Genomic DNA, 23,234 nt, shown 5'->3' on the forward strand with positions numbered 1-23,234 from the left:
GCACCCTAAATAAGTAAATAAATATCTCCATTCTTCTGTAATTCACAAAGAGTTAAATCTAGATGTGGGTTTTTAGCTCAACTGACACAGTTTGAAATGAAATGGGATCTTTTTTCCATCTTTTCTCCAGAGTTGTGGGAAAAGGAAAGCATAAAAATAGACTATAGAGAAAGAATCTGGCTTTCTTGGAGAGTGATTCCCCAGGTAGCAGTGGTTTTTAATTTATAGTAATAGGGTATGCACACAGTTAAAAAACAAACAAACAAACAAAAGGGTGTGTATTTAAAAGTAAATTTCTTCCCACCTCAAACTCCCTTTATCAACCTCCCTTCCTCCTGCTCTCTCCAGAGGCAGAAACTCTTAACACTTCCCTTTCTAGGCTTCTAGAAGTTTCTGTGCTGTATGTAACAAAAGTTGTTTTCCACATTATAGACAAGGGCTCTGCCTTCACACAGCTTGCATTGTAATGCTGTCAACAAGCAATACACATGAAAACAGATAGAAACCCACTCAGAGGCTAGTGCAGTAGTCAGATGACAAGTGATGGATTTGGAGCAGAGTGAACAAGAATTCAGAAGGAATCTGATTAGGATCATATTTTTAAATCCTATGGATTAAATATAGAGTATAAAGAATATATCCTAGTTTATACCTGTTGTACCAGCCTAATTGTTAATAACTCCCCATTTTACTCTCAAAAGTGATAGTTTGGATAGTAAATTACATGTTTACCATATGTGTGAGAGAAAGAGAAGAATCAAGGATGCAATTAGGTCAGTTTTCACAGCATGAACCAAAATGGAAAAGACAGGAGAAGAGATCCTGAGGGGCTGGGAACTCAGAATTTGAATTTGCAGATGTTAAATTTGAGAAGCCTATTATATCTACTAGGTATCTTTAAAAAAATTTTTTTAATGTTTTTGGTTTTTTTTTTTTTTTTTTTGAGAGAGAGAGAGAGAACACGTGCAGGGGAGAGGCAGAGAGAGGGAGACACAGAATCCAAAGCAGGCTCCAGGCTCTGAGCTGTCAGCACAGAGCCCAATGCAGGGCTCGAACCCACCAACCCTGAGATCATGACCTGAGCTGAAGTCGGAGGCTTAACCGACTGAGCCACCCAGGCATCCCTGTATCTACCAGGTATCTAACACAGACACCAGGTATTTCAATATGCAAGTCTGGAGGTCAGGAGAGAAGAAGAGCTGGAGATAGAAATACAGGAGCCGTCAGTACATAGATGCCATTTAAATCGCCAGGACAGGATGAGCTCCCTTGGAGACTAAGCATCCAGGAGAAGAGATCTAAAGACAGCTTGATGTCTGCTTATGTGGCCTCACACCCCACTCTCTTTCCCTCTATCATATTATTTTATGTATTGTTTTCTTTCCAGTTCATATCACTATTTGAATCCATTCCCTCCTTGCCTCACACCTCACTTTCCCTGTGCATGCAAGCCCCCAGGGGGAGGGCAACAAGAAGGTTGGTTTGCAGAGACCAGCCACAACCTCACACTCCATCCGCACCCACTGCCCTCTGCCCAGGGTCCACTGGGACCTTTTTACACTCATGATGCTTTTCTTTCATACAGCCCCATCTTTTCTTCCATGCCAGCGTCCTTTGGGGACCCTGGTCTATCAGCCAGCTTATGTATGCCTTAATACAGGGATTGTTTCCACAGAGCTGAAGGAAGTGGCCAGACTCCCAATTCCCATTTCTGAACAAGCCCCATGATGTGGAGAGCCTGTTGGAGCGTCCCATATTGGTTAGGAGGCAGGTTGTTGCAGAGCACACACAGGACCTTGAGGGGACTGCTTTTCATGTCACATTGTAGCCCACTGGAGCCTCATCTCTGATGAACCCTAGAATACTCGGTTGTCATAATCAGACATAAACCCAGACATAAATGTGACTCCCCGGGCAGCTTAGGCAAGGGTCTAAAATACTGTCAGGGCTGGAATGTCTGTTAGGAGCTGGGACCACTTAAGAGTAGAGTTTGTTCTGTTCTAAGTGCTTTCTATATATTGACATACTTCTTCTTAACTCTATGATGAAGGTACTCTAAGTATAACCCCATTCTTCAGGTGAGGAAACAGAGAAGGTAAGCTGTTGCCCAAGAACACACAGCTTGGCAGTTTTTAAAGCTAGGATCTTTAACATCTTTGAAATGCTCCATCCTGAGAACATCTTATGCACTCCTGGCAGTCCAAGGCCAGCGTGTTGGTCTCCTCCAGGAGATGCCATTCTTTTCCAGTTGTCACTTACAGAATAAGCACCACAAAAGTGCTCACTGTTGATTATCATTGTAGACACAGTTTCAGTCAAGACTTCCGCAAAAAAGACGTGCCCCGTCTTGTGCAGGACCCAAAAATGAGAATGGTAGGAGGGCTGCTGTCCTTTCTAGATTTTTTTCCAGGGAATGTGAGTAATCCCTAAGAACCACTGATAATTCACGTTTTTCCAGGTTCATTCCTGTCTCTCTGGCAGCTTAACAGTGCACCTGCCACACATAAATTTTACACATCCATTTAAATCTTCCATGTGTGAAAGGAACTCACTGACATTAAGAACATTTGCAACATGTATGGCAAATTCAAAAAGTGAATTTCTTTGATATAGAATGTGTTCCTATAAAGAGCAAAAATGCCACAAAAGATGTTAAGATGATACTTGATCTAAGGAAGGCAAGTGGTGCCTGGAGGAGATCATTGTAAGCAAATTAAACAATCAGATGTCATTTTTTTGCCTGCAAATTTAGGAAAAAGCAAACCTGCTAAAACCCAATCCTGGGGAGGCAAGTGTGTAAAGGGCTCCATACTTACGATGATAGCAGGTTTCAGAAATTGGTATCATTCTTCTTGAGAGTAGTTTAGCAGTCTTGATTCAATTTGCTTTTTATTATTCTTAAATCTAATTTTTGAATAAGTAGTGTATTCTCATGGTTCCAAATGCAAGGATAATAAAAAAGATTTGCATTAAAAATTCTCTTTCCCACCCTTCTCCTCCTCTAGAAACCCAAGTATCTCCCCAGAAGCACACATGGTAGTGATTTCTGGTGCAAACACGTTTCTGGTGCGATATTTTTATGAACACACACACACATATGTACATGTTCTTTTCATCCTTTCTTACATAAAGTGTAGCACATTATCATTTGAAATGTTGATTTCTTTGCATCTTAGAGATTTTCCCATACCCTTTCATCAAGAGATTCCTTTCTTTTTCTTCCATTACACAGTGTAACGGGTTGTATCATGTCCCCTTGAAAATCCATACGTTGAAGTCATAACCCTGAGTACCTTGGAATGTGACCTTATTTGGAAGTAGGGTCATTGTAGGCACCATTACTTGAGATAAGGTCATTTAGAAATAAGTTGGGATCCTAACCCAATGACTGGCTTCCTTATAAAGGAGGAAAATTTGGACACAGACACGCATACAGGGAGAACTCTGTTTGGAGATGAAGGCAGAGTTGGGATGGTACATATACAAGCCAAGGAATGCCACAGATTGCCAGCAAACCACTAGAAGCTAAGCACGAAGCATGGGACAGATTCTCCCTCATAAGGAATCAATCCTGTGGACCCCTTGATCTTGGACTTCTAGCCTCCAAAACTTTGAGACCATAAATTTCTGTTGTTTTAAGCCAAAAAAAAAAAAAAAAGGTTTGAATTTAATTGTGATTTGGGAGCAAAATAACAGGGTGGTAGGCAGGGCAGGATCATGAGGCAAGAGGACCATCCAGTGTAGTAAGTACACAGGAGCATTTGAAGTCAGGAACCCACCTGAATCATAAAGGTAGGGACAGTGGTTATGCCCTCCAGAGCAAAGAAAGTCGGCCCAGGAGAGGAAGCTGCGGGAAGGGCGCTGAGGTGAAGGAGGTCTTTTCTGCCACATGTGTGTCTGTGGGAGCAGCAGGCCGCTGGTGAAGGCACCAGGATGGCGTGGGAAGCTGCTTATCAGAGATAGAAAGGCCCTATAATGATTAGGAAAAACATTTTACTGGCCACTTGACACATGTCTGGGTGACTTTTAAATACTGTGACGTATCTCTCTTTCTCTCCTCACGTCTTCGTGATGCCCCTGGATGAGTATGTTAAGAAAATAGCCCATTGATCCGCAGGTTGGACTTCTACATGCATAGCCTGGACACCTCTCCCCCTGAAAACCCCCGTTCCCAGAAAGCTGTGGATGGGAAAGCACAGTGGTAAGAACTGGGAGGAAGAGATACCTGGCCATCATTCTACTCATGCGGTTGAGAATGCTGACCATCTGCCCCCAGAACCATAGTATTTAAAACTTAAAGGACGTTAGATATAATGAATTTGAGACAGAGAAATGCTAAATGAGGTTTTTGGGTTTTTTTTTTTTTTCATGGAGACACAACCAAGCTGGTGATTTCAAGTCAGAGTAGTTTCCACAAGACCAAGCTGCCTCCACAGACGATATTGAGATACTGAGGAGACCTGACCCATGGGGAGGGTGCCAGCCCCATTTCTGCCATAGCAGTGAACGCGAGGACTCCTCACCTTTCTACTATTTGAACTTTGGCACTTTTTGGCATTAGAAGTAAAGACTCATTAAGTCCTTTTAAAAAAAATTTTTTTTTTAATCTTAGAGAGTAAATGCATGTACAAGCAGGAGAGGGAGAGAGGGAGAGAGAGAAGGATAGAGGGAGAGACAGAGAGAATGAGAATCTTAAACAGGATCCATGCTCAGCACAGAGCCCAACGCGGGGCTTGATCCCGTGACCCTGGGATCATGACCTGAGCCGAAATCAAGAGTCAGATGCTCAACTAAGCCAACCAGGCATTCTGATTAAGTCCTTTCTACTATGTAGTTTAAGATTCCCTACCTCTGGGGGCTTCACAGAGTGTGCTAAGGATTCATCTTCATTCTACCCATCTAATGACATCCTAACTAGTAACTTCTTTTAGAACTTTGACATCAAGGGCTGGATGGGTGACAGACTTCTGATCGTGAACACCATTGTGCACTACGCGCGGTCTCTCCTCCACACCTGTGTCCCTCATTTCCCAAATGTGCCACTTCTGCTGCCTTTTACTAATTCTTACCTGCTTTTAGAAACCCTACAAGATGGCAAAGCAAAACCAGCAAGCAGCATTCTTGCCCTGGCTGTGGCAGGTGAGCCTGTCTTCTGGTGATGCTCTGGGCATCAGTGTCCCACTCTCTAATAGGACATCCCATCTCAGATACAAGTAATGGGTTTGTGTCCTGAAAACCACAGGACTCCCAGTAGATGGAGGTTATTTCAAATACAGGCAGATAAGATAAACTAAGGTTCTTTTTTGTTATTCACAAACAGTATTGCCTTTGAGGCTAATCCAAGGGAACCAGACCTGTTTTGTTTCATGTGAGGCCTGGTAATCACATTCAAACAAGTTTTCTTGAAAGAGTTACCTCTCTCGGTGAATACCTTTTCCTATTATTTGCATATACAATGGCCCATCTCCCTTTGATTTCATTTGTACATGCCAGTGTTCAAGTTAGGTTAGAACAAGGCAAGAAATAGAATATAAAACAAATTTGAATTTTACAGGGAAAGAAAAAGGAAAGGAGATATTCTGAGTGTCAGTCAGCAGAGGAAGGTCTACAGGTAGAGATGCTTCTGTCTCCTAAAGAAAAAGGACCAAAATGGTCCCTGATGTTGCTCTGGACAAAGTGCAGAACCTTAGGGGGGCCAGAAATGCAAAGAGTGCATTGTATCCATGAAGTATTTAGCGCAGTATATAGCCTTGAATTTGCTTTTTTTAAAAGATAATTCGGATCTGAAAGGATCTTTGATTCCCAGTTCTGTTCTTCCTGGATGAAAATCCTGAGCTGCTAAAGCTGAAAATAACATTACTAACTTACCTGCTTTTACTAATAAGGGAAACTAAGGTCTGAAATGTGTAAGTGACCTGACCAAAGTCACAGTTACTTAGTGACAGAAATAGGACCGAAAATCAGATCTTCTAACTTTCAAGCCATTGCCTTCTCCTCTGCAACACCTTCCACAAAAAATAACCCTGATGTTTTTACCTCATGTTGTATGTACACAAACAGCCTTAAGTCACCACTCCATGAGGTCACCATGACCATTAGAATAGTCTAATTCTTTATCCAGGTTTCTAGATTTATGGATGGTGCTCTACATCATTGAAATTGGACTGGCTGTGCAAAGATTTCTGTCCTGTCAACCAGGCCTGGAAGGATCATTAATAAGTATTAGAGTAAGGGAGGAAGTGTCTGAGTCACCTGTGGCCACGTGAGGTTCCAGACAGTTGGGACCAACTCCGTTTATGCTCACAATGTCTTTCCTTCACCTAAAACATAAGAACAGTTAGTTATTTTTTCCACTTGGTGGTAGTGATAATGATAATAATCATGATTATAAAATACAGCAGTCAGATACAAGGGGCAAATATATAGAATTAACCAGTCAAATGAGATAGAAGAACATAAACTTGATCTTGATGCTCTGTTTTGGAATCCTTATTCCTTATTGTTTTTGTTTTTGGTTTTGGTTTTTTTCATCACTGCATTTCTATGTATAACACAGAGGGGAACATGAAGAAAGCATCTTGTTTTTCTCAGTTTCTTAAGTATTTAGGAGATAACTATATGTATTGGGTTGAATTGGAGTCTGTCACTTACCATCTTTGTTGGCATCTATGTAGGACTTTCTTCTGTTAATTAACAGTTCTGTATTTATTTTCCATAAAGCTGTTTATCTTCACTGCCAGGAACCAGTAATCTTGGTAAATACTTTTTTTTATATCTGTTTCAATCACATTGGTGGATATATCTAGTTACCAAGATGGTCCCACTCCTGACAATCTTTAGTGAATAGTATGATTTGGGTCTAGTTGGGCTAGAGAAAATCCATAGGAGCACCTTGGAAAGGAGGGAGGAAACCCTACCTGAAACAGAAGACCCATGCAAATGTAAGGTGGCCCCTTGGTCTTCCATTAGCATTGTGGCACTCTGCATTTCTGAGAACCACAAAGGAAAGAATCTGTTTTGTGATAGACTTCTGGTTTGAACCCTTAGAATCTCTATTCAGGCTACATACAAGACTCAGTTTGAGCAGGGCCTATAGTTTTCCCTCGCACTTATACCTGGTGCGTTAAAAAAAAACCCAAAGAGGAGCCAGTTACAAAAGCAACTGATTTGTTTGGGCCATATTATTAAGAATGTTGATGTTTTACTCATTATCTTGTTAGTTTTGTCTTTTGGAAATCCAATAATACTAGTTTGAAAGTTGTTGAAAGTGGGACAGTTTTTTCTTGAATTCAGAAGTCACTATTTGTGTGTGTGTGATTTTCATGTCACTTAAAAAGAAACACAGACATGCACATACTAACAAAATTTGACTACATGCAAGTGGTCATAGCATTTTTAAAACTTTATGGTGCTTTTCCTTTATTTTGCTAATCTGTTTTATAAATCTAGCACTACATGGTTGCATGATTGTCATACATATCTCAGAAGTTGATTTTTCTGTATTCTCCAGGAATCAGGAACATCTCTTCCTCCACTGGTAGGGCTTTCATATCTTCTGTCAGCCTCTGCCCAAATGCTGTCCTTTTCCTCCTCCAAAGAGGTATATATTTATTCTTTCTCAATAACATATGGAATGAGGTTTGACTCAAGGAACTACACGGGAAAGAGAAAAGAAAAAGAATGCCATTGTACCATTTCTCAGAATAATTACAGAAAATATGTTTTCCTGCCTTTTGTGAGGTATTTGATATCTTGGGGCTTCCAGGGAGGAAGGACTCATAGACCTGATGTTTAAGAGGCCTTGATTATTTTCTTTTTTTAACTCTAATTTATCCATCTGTTAGTTCTTCTACTTTGGGACTCCCATCTCCCAAATGACTTTATCCTCCACTGAACTCCTTTAACCTCATCAGCTCTCAGCCATCAGAATGCCAGAAATGGAATTCGTCTAATTCCTTCACCATTACCTCTGCTGTTAACCATAATCTCTGATTCCTTAATGTCCACATACTTTACATTTCCTGAATAGACACTTTTTTAAAAATAAAGGCAGCTTGCATTTTCCTTTTAAAAGGGCATGGGAATGGCTTTTTCTGGAAGAGAAAAAGGGGATGTTTTTTAAAGACACCTCATCTTTATTCAGATACAGCCAAAAATAAAATTAAGTGCAGGCCAAAATTTAAAGTAGTCTTTGAACTTACCTTGTGTGCTCACCTTTAAGAAGGGCATATTTCATTTGCTAAAGAATTGTTTTAGAGGACTGGAGGGGAAGATGGCAGCAGAGTAGGAGGACCCTACGCTTGCCTCATCCCACAAATACAACTAGATAGATAGCTTCTCTAATTGTCCTGAATACCCCAGAAATCAATCTGAAGACTGGCAGAACAAAGTTCACAACTAAAGATAGAGAAGAGGCCACATTGAAAAAGGTAGGAAGTGTGGGGATGTGATTTGGTGGACAAACAGACTTTGGCCACCATGGTGGGGAGGGAGCCGTGGTCAAGGAGAAGGTGAAGGACAGACCAACATATGGGAACACATGGGAAAAAGATCCCCATAGCAATTGGCCTGGAAAACAAGGCCCGAATTTCATGAGTTCTTGCAACCAGTGAGGCTTAAAGCCTGGAGTTTTAAAGGTCAGCATGCTTGGCTCAGGGAGAGCTTGGAGGACATTGGGGCTGCTGTTGGAGAAAAGGCAGAGCAAACAGCCTAAGGACATACAGCATGGAAACCGATCTGAGGAGGGCCTGGGGCACAGAGCAGAGAGATTAGCTCATCTTGGAGCATGTCACAGAGAGGCAACATTCAAGGAGAGACCCCCTCCAGGAACAAAGGAACACTGGTGGGCAACATTTCCCTCCCTTGTCCCCCAGCATAAATAATGGCCACCTGCAGAAAGCAATGCAGCATAGACCCTGGCTGCCTAATTTGCTTACACCAAGCCTCACCCCCACTGTGTACCCGTGGAACTGCTCTTCTCAGTTACAATTGTCTCAGTCCTAGTTCGGCAGGCCCCCTTCCCCCAGAAGACTGGCCCAAACCCTGGTCCACACCATGTCTCCTAAACTGGGAGTTTTGCAAGGCCTTCATTTTTGTGGCGGTGATGACAGGTCTCCTTTCACAAGCAAGCCAGAGCACACATCGTTAAAATGTGCCCCATTCAGGCCAGATACCAAACACTGCCCACAACAGGGAAAGAAAGCCTCTGCAGACAACTGGACTGGAGGATAAAGTGGCTAGGACACAGCAGCCGAGTGCACACAGCACACATAGGAGACACTCCTGTAAGTGCCAGGCCCTACAGAATAGGACACAACACTGCAGGGCACCACAGAACTTCTTCTTCATAAAGCCATTACCCTCAAGAATAGGAGACATAGCTGACTTTCCTAACATAAGTGATATGCACAATGGAGAATTTAAAACAATAATCATAAGGACACTGGGACTTGAGAAAAAAGTGGAGGACAACAGTGATATAATTAATACAGAGATAAGTAATAACCTAGCAGAGATAAAGGGCTCAATAATCAAAATGAGAAACATCCTTGATGGAATGAACAGCAGGCCGGGAGAAGCAGAGGAATGAGTTAATGGGCTAGAAGTTACAGAAAGTAATGAAGCTGAACAAAAGAAAAAAGAATCAGGCAAAATGAAAATAGAGAACTCAGTGACTCCATCAAACATAATAACATTCATATTATAGGGGTACCAGAAAAAGAAGAGAGAGAAAAGGAGGCAGAGAATTTATTTGAGGAAATAATACCTGAAAACTTCCCTAACCCAGGAAGGAAACAGATATCCAAGTCCAAGAAGCACAGAGAGATGCCAACAAAATCAACAAAGGCAGATCCACACTGAGGCATATTGTAATTAAAATGGCAAAATATAGTGGTAAAGAAAAAATAGTAAAATAAGCAAGACAAAAGAAGACAGTTACATACAAAGGAAAACCGATAAGGCTATCAGGGTATTTTCCAGCAGAAACATTCCAAGCCAGAAAGGAATGGGTGGCATGATATATTCAAAGTGCTGAATGAGAAAAACTTGCAGCTAGGAATATTCTACCCAGCAAGGCTGTCATTCAGAGTAGAAGGAAAGACAAACAATTTCCCAAACAAAAACTAGAGGAGATTGTGACCACTAAACCAGCCCTGAAGGAAATATTAAAAGGGACTCATTGAGTGGAAAGGAAAGACTCATACAGACCATACAGAATTCAAAATGGATTAAAAACCTAAATGTGAGATCTGAAATCATAAAAATCTTAGAATAGAGCATAGGTAGTAACATCAGCCTTGCCAAATTTTTTCTAGATAGGTCCCCTGAGGCAAGGGAAACAAAAAACCAAAACCTATTGGAACTACATTAAAGCAAAAAAAGCTTTTGCACATTGAAGGAAATAATCAATGAAACTGAAAAGCAACCTACAGAATGGGAGATGTTTGCAAATGATATATTGATAAAGGGTTAGTATCCAAAATACATAAAGAACTTATAAAACACAACACCTATAAGACAAATAATCCAATTTAAAAATGGGCAGAAGAGGGGTGCCTGGATGGCTCAGTGGATTAAGCATCCTGCTCTTGTTTTCAGCTTGGGTCATGATCTCGCAGTCCATGAGCTCAAGCCTTGCATTGGGCTCTATGCTGACAGTACAGAGCCTGCTTGGGATTCTCTCTCCCTGTCTCTCTTTGCTCCTCTCCCACACACATGCATGCTGTCTCTCAAAATAAATAAAAAACATTTTTTAAAAACTGGGCAGAAGACACGAACAGACATTTCTTCACAGAAGACATGCAGATGGCCAACAGACACATGAAGAGATGCTCATCATCACTGATCATCCAGGAAGTGCAAATCAAAACTATAATGAGGTAGTTACCTCACATCTGTCAGAATGGCAAGAAACAGCAGATGTTGGTGAGGATGTGGAGAAAAAAGAACCCTTGTGCACTGTTGGTGGGAATGCACACTTGGTGCAGGCACTGTGGAAAACAGTCTGGAGGTTCCTCAAAAAGTTAACAATAGAACTCTCCTACAATCTAGTAATCCCACTACTAGACATTTATCCAAATAATACAAAAGCACTAGTTCAAAGGGATACATGCATCACTATGTTTATAGCAGCATTATTTACAATAGCCAAGATATGGAAGCAGCACAAGTGTCCATCGAGGATAAAGAAGATGTGGCGTATATACACAATGGAATATTATTCAGCCATGTAAAAGGAAATCTTGCAATTTGCAATGACATGATGGAGCTGGAGAGTATTATACTAAGTGAAATAAATCAGTCAAAGAAAGACAAATACCATATGATTTCACTCATATGTGGAGTTTAAGAAACAAATGAGCAAAGGGAAAAAAGGAGAGACAGAGAGGGACAAAGCAAGAAACAGCCTCTTAACTATAGAGAACAAACTGATGGTTACCAGAGGGGAGGTGGGTGGAGGGATGGGTCAAATAGGTGATGGGGATTAACGAGTGCACATGTTGTGATAAGCATTGGGTGATTAAAATAAAAACTTTTTAAAACAACATTCCTTTTGGGTTGTGTCAAAAGAAGTAACTATTATATAATGAAGTAATAGAATATAAGCAACAGTTAAGACAGAAAAAATATGAATGTTGTGTGTATAAGTCAGCATAAGCCACATTACAGACTTTCTAATAAAAGGACATGCCTGGCTTCACTTTTTTATAGGTATTTTTCAGAACTATATAAAGTGTCTCAAAAATTATTTTAGGCTCTTGTAATGCACTATTTCATCTCTTTTGTGAAACAGTAATATTATACTATATTTAAGTATTTATAAGTATACAAGTATACTTATAAGTATATAGAAGTATAATAAGTATATAGAAGTATATAGAAGTAAGTATTTAAGGTTGCTCTACCACTGGAATGATAATTTTACAAATAGATTATAAATTCCATGAAAATAGGGGTTATGCTCTATATTTCACTATTTTTCCCTTATAATCTCATCACACAGGATTATGCATAGAGGGGCACCTGGGTGGCTCAGTTGGTTAAGTGCCAATTTTGGCTCAGATCATGATCTTGTGATTCATGGGTTCGAGCCCCATGTCGGGCTCTGTGCTGACAGCTTGGAGCCTGGAGCCTGCTTCAGATCCTATGCCTCCCTCTTTCTCTGCCTCTCCCCTACTCGTGCGCGCGCTCTCTCTCAAGAACAAATAAACATTAAAAAATTTTTTAAAGAATTATGTATAGAAAACAATATACTCAGTATGGTACATAAAACCTCATTACAGATCAACAACTGATTGTGATGCTTAGGAACGCTGACTCTGAACCCCACTTAAACACACCAAAAGCAATTTCATTCTCTTCATTAGCAGACTTGTACTATGAAAAAATTGTACTCAATTATGTTTTGAATTTCAACAATTTAAGAAAAAAATTTTAAAGAATTGTTTAAATAAAATTAAATTTTGAAAAAAAAATATTTCTGGTTCCTTTGAGTATAATCTGTGACTGTTGTTTGAAAATAATACTTGCCACTTAATTGCTCTGCTTAGCCCTTGAAAATAAAAAACAGTTGATGTGATTTTGTTGAGGCCAGGTATTATGTAATACACATTAACACAATTGCAAAAATATCTGAGCTCTTGAATGAAAAACAATCAACCTTTGTTTATTTGGGTCCAGATTTCTTATTCTAAATGTAATATCCTACAGGTTTGTTACACTTACTCCTAGTAACTAGTAGCCTTGTCTCAATTCCTTTCAATTCCTGCTCCAGGTTTCTTTTCCAGTGGAAAGCAACTCTTGGTTGAGATTGACTGGTTTTGCAAAAGCCAGGACCACAGCTTTGCTTACCTTACCACATATATTGCTTATAGTTTGTCCATTAATTTTCCTGTTAACTGGCTAAATTTCATAGATGGTTTTTCATGCTTTAAAAAAAATCTTTTTGTTTAAGATTTTAATTCACTCATCGAACATTTATGGAGTTTCCATTAGATTGTAAGCTAGAAAGAGCAGGAATTAATGTGTTTTTGAACTAGCATTTTTTTAAGATTTTTAATTTTTTTAAGTATTCCCTACCCCCATAATGGGGCTCAAACTCACAACCCCAACATCAAGAGTCACTTGTCCTATCAACTCAGCCAGTAGGTGCCCCTTTTCACTACCATTGTTTCCAAAACCCTGGGACAAAATAAGTAATTCAAAATACATGTGGACTAATTGTTAGTTATCAAAGGCAGCTTTACTCTAGGTGCTGGGACCTTCTTGAGGGAAATGTAACAGGGATAGGTTATACAAACAAATGTCACATTGCAAATGTTATGACAGTGTTATGAAGCAGCGGGAACAGATTCCATAAGGTATAGACGAGAAGGATCTTCTGTCTTGGGAGACATGGAAGAAGAGCTCCCTGAAGAAGTAGCCTGAGTTAAGATCAAAGGATTGTAGATCAAAACATTAGAGGAAGAAGAAAGGACAGAGAGTTCCATCCTGTTTAGTTTCATCTCAGTGTTTTTCCCTTTCACTCAATGTGCCCCCCACCATGGTATTTATCATTATAAACCTTCCTTGTTTTTCCTGCTACCTTAGTTTGCTAGCTACTCATGGACTTCTGCATAAATCTCAAGTGTATGTAGGTCTCCTTTTAGGTAACAACCAAACTTTTCTGTTAAAATTGCCGGTAATCATTTAGAAACTAAGGACAAAATATAAAAGAGAAAATGAATTAACAAGGAGAACACCTGTCTTCTACTTAATTTACTTATTTGCTGCGGTATGCTTGAGGAAGTGCCATATTGATAAACACTTAATAGATTTTGGCTGGTTAGTTCCTTGGCTGGTTGACTGATTAGCTGGGTGGCCAGATGTTGGTTGGCTGCTAGCTGATTGGTAGGTTGGCTGGCTAGCTTGCCAGATATTGGTTGGATGGCTGGTTGGCCACATGTCCATTGATTGGCAGGCTGGCTGATTGGTTAGCTGGTTGGCTGATTGGATGGATGTTGGTTGGTAGGCTGACTGGCTGGTCTGTTGATTGGGTGATTAGTGAATAATAAGAGTGGTAGTTTAGCTTTGGCTTTACAGTCAAACTTAATTTAATTCAAATTCTGACTGAGTTTTCATTGACTATGATATAAACAATTAAGTTCTGTAAGTCTCAGTTCTTTCTATAAAGTACAATTTTTTCCCATAGGGTTATTGTAAGAATGAAGGTGATATCGCATATGAAGCTTTAGCAGTACCTAGAGTATGTTAACTATTTGTTAGAATATGTTCACAATTTTAAAGAAAAGAAAGAAGCTTGAGTATTATTTTCAAAAGGAAAAAATATTAATGAAAGCAAGTGATTATTCTTGTTAAATGTCTTATTTATTATAGTCCTTCAAATATGTTTCACTGCTGCAAATACACATCTATTACAGGATAGTACCTAAGAAGGAGTTGCTACATGTAGAAAACTCACAGGCACACAAGCAAATCTGCTTGACAGATTAAAACTTAATTCTCTCATCACCCACCCCTTCTCCCTCTCCCCTTCTTCCTCATTGGTCTATCGTTACATTATTGCAGGGCTCACTAGGATGGCAACTTTCCCTATCGAAAAAAGAAAAAAGAAGTGATAATATATCATTTGACATGAGTTACAGTGGTTACACAGGTGTGTGCTTTATAATTATTTAAGCTGAACACGTATGTTTTATGCATTTTCCTATATGCATACCTACTCTTAAACATACACAGAGGATGCGAAATTGGCATGTAAGAATGTGATGGAATAGGATAGTACAGGTGAGATATAAATCTAGGCTGGGTCTGTATAAGCAAAGGAAATTCCTTAAAATTCCAAATTGAAAGAAATACACAAACAATAAACCCTGATTGTGCAAAAGGAGATGAAGTTTATTCCAGCTACTCCAGAATGGCTATCTCCTTGTACAAGTTAAATGGCTAGAGTGGCAAGTTACTGAACTTAGGTGTGTGTATGCTAGTCTGCACAACTGTAACCCGCTCTGGAGTCCCTGTAGTGCGGGATTTTCCCATATCATTTGTCACTTGCTTAACATTGCGCATAAAGAGCTTCTCTCAATGACAGAGCTCTTTAATAGACCTCAATTACTAGAACCACTTTGCACAAATATGACTACCCCATCTCTTCTAGCCATTGTCATTAGCACTCATGCCACTTGTGCATGATTTCAGAGGTAGCTGGCCTGGTTTATTAAATGCCATCAGAAACAAGGTCAAGAATTACACATCTTTATTACTCACAAGCAGCTTTTGGTTTTTCAGCGCCGACTGGGAGATGCAGCAAAGAAAGCGATCAGCAAGCTCCAGGTCAGAACCATCAAGAAGGGCGACAAGGTAACAGCCTCTTTTCTTTTTTGGTAAGGGGCTATCTTAAAACAGTTCCTGACTTTTCTGGAAGCCAGGGTAGAAGAGAGGGAAGGGTGGGAAAAGGGGATACGTGACAATAGCTCTCCTGTAAGTCTGTTATTATACCCATCTTTATTAACATAATTCAAAACAATAAGACACAGGCAATAGAACAACAAAGTCGTTGGACAGAATATATAAGAAATTGAAATCAAGTAAGTATAGGAAAAATAGGTGGAGGTAGGATGCAATTTGTACACAAATATATTACCTGAACTGTGTAACAGAAATGGATCCCAAGTTTAGGTTGGGGCTTTCCAGGAGCCAAGGCAAAGACGGAAAACATATTCAAGCAATATCTAATTACCTTATTGTGGTGTCCCACAAGGTAAAAACCAAATGGTTGTCCCTGGTGTTCCAACTTGAGAATATTTGTCCATAAATCCTTGCAAAGAAGACAGTGTTATATGATGAGTGATGTCCTCCACTGATATTCAGTCCCTCTGAATCTAGCATCTAGAACCCCAAAGTCATTCAGCAGCCTCCCTAGCTGTAGAATGATGACATAAGGCCAAGAGCAAAAGCATATCTTTTTTAAATTCACTATAATTAACCTACAGTGTTATACAGTAGTTTCAGGTGTATGACCTAATGACCCAACAATTCTATACATTTCTCAGTGCTCATCAAGATAAGTGTACTCCTGGGGTGCCTGGGCAGCTCAGTTCGTTGAGCCTCCGACTTCGGCTCAGGTCATGATCTCATGGTTTACGGGTTTGAGCCCCATGTCGGGCTCTGTGCTGACAGCTCAGAGCCTGGAGCCTGCTTCAGATTCTGTGTCTCCCTCTCTCTCTGCCTCTCCCCCACTCACGCTCTGTCTCTCCTTCAAAAATAAACATCAAAAAATTTTTTTTAAAAAAAGATAAGTGTACTTCTAATCACCCTTATTTGTTTTACCTGTCCCCTCACCCACTTCCCCTCTGGCAACTACCAGTTGGTTCTCTGTATTTAAGAATTTGGGTTTTGTTGGTTGTTTTGTTTCCTTTTTTTTTTTCTTTGTTCATTTGTTTCTTAGATTCCGCCTATGAGTAAAATCATATGGTGTTTGTCTTTCTCTGACAGACTTATTTCACTTAGCATTATATTCTCTAGATCCATCCATGCAATCACAAATGGCAAGATTTCATTCTTTTTATAACTGAGTAATATTCCATTGTGTGTGTGTGTGTGTGTGTGTGTGTGTGTGTGTGTACACATATATACACACCACATCTTCATTATCCAGTCATCTATAAATGGACACTTGGGTTGCTTCTATATCTTGGCTATTGTAAATACTGCTGCAATGACCATATCAAATGCAGAAGCATATCTTGAGGAAGAACAATAAAACAGTATAGTCCAGGCCCACAGACTTCCAAAGGTCTCTCTTCTCCCCAGAAGAAATTATAGAGCAGCGGATTGCAGTACATGTATTTGGGGCTCCTTGGGCCATTGTAAGGGATTCTCAACTCTTACATGTATTGTCTTTAGTCTGAATAATTGATTTGTCTCACTACATGCTGCTGTTTTTCAACTATATAAAAATGCTATTGAGCTTGATAAGATGAAATTCATTTAATTCATTACTAAACTGAAAGTATATTTTTTCATTACTTTTTCCCCTCAAACAGAAGAATAAAAGAGCAGGGACCACCACATAAGTCATATACAATGGGGTATTGAAAGAGATTTATATACTTGAATAAAAAGTTAAATCCATTGTTCTGGAGTTGTGTACATAAGATTCCCAAGGAGGTGGTAGATGAAATATCGTTCAGACAGTTCTCCCTAAACGCTATTTCTCATCCTTGAGCTTTTGATGTCACCTCTAATTATAATAAATAGCATTCTCAGTGATGGTATTTTTAAAAATTGCTTTCTCACAATTATAATAAATAGCATAATTAGTAACGATACATTAAAAAACCGTTCCCTTACAAAAGTGCTTGCAGTGGAACCCAGAAACAAAAAGTGGAGGTTGGAAGGAATGGAAACTGAGCAATTTTTGATTAAAAAAATGGCAGCTGGGCCATTGAAAGCCTTGCTCCAAGCATGCTCTCCATGCTTGTTTGGATATTTCCCCAAGAGCTGAAGCTACACAAGTAGGCTCATCTGTATTTTCTCTGTTACAGGAAACAGAACCCGATTTTGATAACTGTGCAGTTTGCATTGAAGGGTACAAGCCCAACGACGTTGTACGGATCTTGCCCTGCCGGTGAGTCACTGGGCTGCCTGCTTTTGAATGGGGTGTGCATGCCGAGTGCCTGCTGACCTCCCTGGCTCAGACCTGCATGGCCTGGCCCAGCAAGGTCAGTCTGCGCAACCATTTCCGGGTTTAAGTATCAAACAATCAAAAACCTTGTTCTTTTTGTGTGACCGTTCCCCTTGAAAACATTCTTTCTTGTGAAATATTTTTCTGATCTTCCTTGCAGCAAAGGATGAGTACTGCTATTCATTAGAACCTCATGATACACAATTTGATGATATGGCTCCAAGTAAGAGCTTTCTGTAACAACAAAACTGTGGTATTTAGAATCAGTTCCCACTTTCACAAGTGCAGTTTTAATATAATTAATGAACTCTTAAAAGTATGCTGTGAATACTCATGAAGGGATCAACAGCCAGAATATGGTCAGGAGTACCTGGGAAGTCAAAGGCAAATTCCATTTCCCTTGTTTTTTTTTTATTTTTTGTTTGTTTGTTTGTTTGTTTTGTTTGTTTTACCGGCAGGAAGGGAATGTGACAGTCACTCCGAAACTCCTAGAATTTGGAAATGCCAACAGGTCTAGTCGCAAGAACTCCCCAAGTGATTTCTTGTATAACCCTAATCCTTCTCCCTAAATGAAATTCACTGTTAAGGTATTTGAATTTTTTATATGGCTAAAATTAAGTTTAAATACTTCAATGAAATCAAATACTTCAAGACTGCATAAAAGCTGTCTTCCAATAATTAAACAGCTTTTTTAGTGTTGTTGTTGCATCTGTGAAGTATCCTAGACATAAAAAAATTATCCCTTGAAGAAAGGTTCTTCACTTAGATTAGCTTTAAAAATTCTTAAGAGTATTTAAGTAAATAAAGTAGATAAAATACACAAAGATATAAATCAGGGCACCTTTAAGAACTGTTTTTTAGAAATACAAAAGAAATAAAATATGCCTGTAAAGGAATTAGTTTAATAATCCCCAAATGACAAAGAAGTGTCAAAAAAAAGGACAGGGTATGCAAATAAATGCAGAAACTCCCAAGGAGAAAGGATCTCTTCTGAAATGCTTTTAGGCACATTGATCATCAGGAAAGGGCCTGGAGAAAAGTGCACTGTGCTGGCCCTAGCCAAAGCCTTCCCTGGGGATTCACTTTCCCTAGTTTATAGATGCTTGACTGTCTCTACGGCAAAATCATAAACTGGGACACATGAAGGCTCGTTGGGTCTTCCTATGAGGGAATGTATCAATTCTCTCTTCAGACATTACACTTGGTATTTACTTGGTGACTTCTAGAAACACTGGCAAAGAATGACAGGCGGTGTGTGAGCTACAGAGATGCTGCTCCAGAGGTAGCATTTTTTAATGTCTACAATATTTTACTAAGGGTTTCATAAAGCCTCATAGAAGCGAGGAACGTGCTTTGCTTCTGCTTGGTGTATGTTTAGAGCTCTATGAGGGTACTTCTAAAAAAACATCAAAGCAAATTTAAGTTGAATTGAAACTTTTTCTTGAGAATATAAATGTAATTAAGAAAATCTGTTTTAAAAACTATATATAGCATTACTTTAGCTCTGTAATCCATATTGTATAAAGTGACTTCTTCATCTAGAGCTCTGTCATGTATATTCCATGTTACTGCGTAGAATTAACTAGAAGCTGCATAATATCCAAGCCTTAGATGTACCACAATTCAATTTACCATGCGCCTGTTATGGAACATTGGCTGATTTCAGTTCTTAATTATGACAAATTACATTGCTTTAGCAGTGTTTAGATTGTCATCATGTACTATTCCAGATCTATCTCCTACAGTATAATTTTTGGAAATACTAACCAAGGAAATAGCATTTTAATATTTACAAAAAAAAAATAAAACTTTAGGAACTTCAATTATATTTATACTAGCCCTTGCCCTAGGCCAGTTCAGTTTGGCCTGAAACTCTTCATTTTTACATTATTATTTGGTTCTCAGCTCATTCCTTGATTCTTTCTGCTTCAAGCTTCTTATTGTCCATCTGCTTTTATTTTCTTATTGTGGGCCCTGCTTTAAATAACAAAATAACATTGAGAATTACCAAGTACAGGTTAGAGTTCCTTATCGTTTGATCTTAGATGAGCCATATATATTTACTCTTTGAAGAGCTCATCCATTTTTTCCGTGCTGACTTTAAAGTCGAGATATTTTGATGCCTGTTGCTTGTTTCTGCCAGACAGTCTGCGCTAATGGATGTTATCAAACAAATGCACTGGCATTTGCTTTTTGCTACATAATTTCCTCTGGGGTATGATTAAGCCCTAGCTCCTATGAACTTTATAGACTCTCTTTCTCATTATTTCCAGGCTGACTCACCCACAGAATTTTTTGCATCCCCTCGGAGTATAAACAGTTTCAAAAAAAAAATCTAGATTTTGTCTTTCTTCTTTTATACTCTTTTCTGCAGCCTCCTAACTTCTGACACACCAGGTACATCACTTCTCTATTGGGGTCACTTAGGGTATCTTTCCAAATCACTCCAGGATATTCTTGTACCATGATTTTTTCAGAGTCATTCTCTTGCTTGTGTCTTTTGGAAACCCTTGCACAAATTAGGATGAATTAATAAATGATCTCCCTTCCTTATTTGTAGTCACGGCGATTACTGAAGTTAAGTCATGCACATATGCACTTACCATTTTCCCCCAGGGGCCTTCTCCAGCACATGCACAGACGAGGCTCCCTGTGGGGCCAGACAGGCATGCACATCCACAGCAGCACACAAAGCACCTCAGGGTCAGACAGGGCCAACTTTTGTGGTTTGGGATTGATCCTAATACACCACTAGGATGTTTTCCAAAGAACTTTGATTTTGCTTACAGCATCTATATGCCGAAATCTACATTACAGTTTACTTTAGGGCTGGTTTTGGTGAGTCAGATTTGTACTTGTGATTATGATTTTTAGCTACAGAAGATATTTTATTGAAGCACTGAATTGAAATGTTATTGTCTTCTCTTGTCCAGAGAATAAGTTGGGTTCTCAGATTCTTCCCGTGGCTTTTATCCTACGGTGTTCCTTTTCTTCAGTAGTTAACCATTTCAGTCTATTTAGCTACCCAGTTTCAAACACTCCGGCTCAAAAAGAATCTGACCTCCTTGGGCAGGGCGAAAGTCTGCCATTAAAAAAAAAAGAAGAAGAACGAAAGAAAGAAAGAAAGGAATATATGCATCCTTTCCCTAGGTGCCTGTAGAATTATTTCCTTTCTCTGATGGATCCCTACAGCATTATCATTAATTTAGGAGGGTATTAGTGTCTGCTACTGTCTTTTCCTTTGACTTTGGGAACTCTTGTATGTTGTAGGAACAATTTTAAAGGGCCTGAATGCTTCATTTGAAACAATAGACATTTATTTTGTGGCAGCCGTGTGCCAGGCATGGTGTGAAGTACCAGAGTTGAAAACTCTGGCATGATCTCTGCCCTAAAGGAAATCAGTCTAGTGTGGAAGAGAGAGATGTGAGTTTAAATAAGCAATCACAATTCAGAGCGATGCGTACAACAACCAAAGCAAGATGCATTTTAAAAAGTTGAAGGAAGCAAAGCTAGGCACAAGAAAGGCTCCACAAAAAAAGTACATTTTCACACTAACAGCAGTTTGCTTTGTCTATTACATCTTCATTATAGAAGATTGGTATACTGGATAAATACTTAATTATCTGACTCCCTCAGCGTTAGCAGATAACAACTGCTAATATTTGTGTATATTTCCTTGCTTTGATTTGCCATGCCTATTTTTTCAAGTTTGAGACACTACTGTCAACATCGTTTATTATCCTCTTTTCACTTAATATTCTAAGAATATGTTAGAAATGGTTCTAGATTATTAGTGGCTCATTTTGACTTTCCTTTGGCCTCTGACTCTGTAGGCAGAAGCTGATCAAACTCTAAATTAAATAAACCAACCAAAGCCCCTGGCATGTTGGTGCTTATTTAGAACCTGCTCCTCAAGAGTCCAGATGTTTTCACAGGCCAGTCAGAATATTCTACTGAGGTTAACAGGAAGGTGTCCTGGCTCCCGTTAGCTTGTTTCTTAATAACCTGTTGATGAGCTCTTCACGTCTCACCATCCCACCCCACTTAAAGAAAACAGACAAAAGCAGTTTTTCACATACAGATGATATCGTTGGGTTATGCAGAAGTGACCCGTGGAAGCAGCATGCCCTACTGGCTCCCTGTCATGACAGTTGGATTACAGATAACATCCTCTCAAACTAAATTATAATCTTTGGTAGATATGCCCCCACTTTTACCTTGCTCATAAACAGAGTTCCCATGCAACAAATTCCCTCATATAGTCACATTTTGTAAACAGTGTTTCCTGGAGGACACTGTAGGAGGCAGTCACTACTACCTGTGCTCTTACTGAGGTCTTTGATTTTGGTATTTTAGAGCAGGGGTTAGTGGTTGGATAAGGAAAGCAACTTAGTTTTAACACCTATCCCAAAATAGTTCTGGTTGGGAAGCGTTGCGCTTATACTGTTTAGTGTTGAAGCTTCAAGCCAGCTTCCAGTGTTTGAAGGAGAGCAGCAGGCAGGGCTGCTCTGAGCACCCCCTGAGTCAAGGTCAGTGAGTGGCCTGTGGGTCCAGGGCTTGTCCAGGCTCCTGGTTCTTCACAACAGGAGCTCATTTTTGTCCTGAGCAGGGTTACCTGTTAGATCAGATAATTCTGGAAAGGGTTGGGGGGATAAAAGATATATAACATAAAATTGACCTTTTTAACCATGTTTTAAGTTTATAATTCAGTGGCATTAAGTACATTCACATTGTTGTATGATCACCACTACTGCCCTTTTCCAAAACTTCATTTTCTCAAACTAAAACTCTGTAACCATTAAATGTTAACTCCCCATTCCCCTAGTCTGGAGGGTTTTGTGTGTGTGTGTGTGTGTGTGTGTGTGTGTGTGTGTGTGTGTTGTATTTTTAATTTAGCCTTGACCTTTATTATAAAGAAAATGTCAGTGAAGAAACCTAGATTTTGATGTAAGCATCCAATTTAACTTAAAGTTGGCTAACTAATAATCAATTTTTACATATTCAATTTAAAACCTAACAAAGAATGATAATTATTATCATTGTTGCTATTATTATTCTTGTTACTATTATTATAATACTAATATGATGTTACTCTTATTATGGTTAGGACTATAAGTGCTCCTGTTACCATTACTAACATCATTACCACCATCCATTCTTTCCTGGCTTTCTGTAGTAGCTTTCTCACTAATCTTCCTGCTTCAACTCCTGCCCCTTAATTATTCATTCTGATAAGTCTATTTTTAATTATCCAGCTAGATTAGCTGGACTCCAGGTACTTTTTTAGCAAGTACAACTTTAAACTCATTAAATGTATCAAAAGTGTGATTTTTAAAAAAGGCTACTCTTTGGGAAGATTTATTGAAATATAAGTCAGTCCTCTTGTTTCTTTGAATATACATCTGTAATAAGGTAGGTTCACAGAAATCCAGAAAACCAGAAATCCTGCCCTATTACACATATTAGCTCCTCAGGGAGAATGGAGTTGGCTGGTGCAATTGCCAGCATTTTTATCAGGGATTGGTTGCTGTAAAAAGCAATCTTCAGA

At 39.3% G+C, this 23,234-nt stretch overlaps 1 protein-coding gene across 1 annotated transcript in view; it reads left to right on the forward strand.

Moving 5' to 3' along the window:
- Positions 1 to 23,234, forward strand: part of RNF150 (ring finger protein 150) — a 259,684-nt gene that overhangs the window by 162,318 nt on the left and 74,132 nt on the right. The window contains exons 3-4 of the mRNA XM_047857015.1: positions 15,289 to 15,360; positions 17,547 to 17,629. Of these exons, the coding sequence (XP_047712971.1) occupies positions 15,289 to 15,360; positions 17,547 to 17,629 (155 nt within the window). The remainder of the gene's footprint in view (positions 1 to 15,288; positions 15,361 to 17,546; positions 17,630 to 23,234) is intronic.

Source organism: Prionailurus viverrinus, chromosome B1, assembly GCF_022837055.1.
Source record: "Prionailurus viverrinus isolate Anna chromosome B1, UM_Priviv_1.0, whole genome shotgun sequence".
NCBI lineage: Eukaryota > Metazoa > Chordata > Mammalia > Carnivora > Felidae > Prionailurus > Prionailurus viverrinus.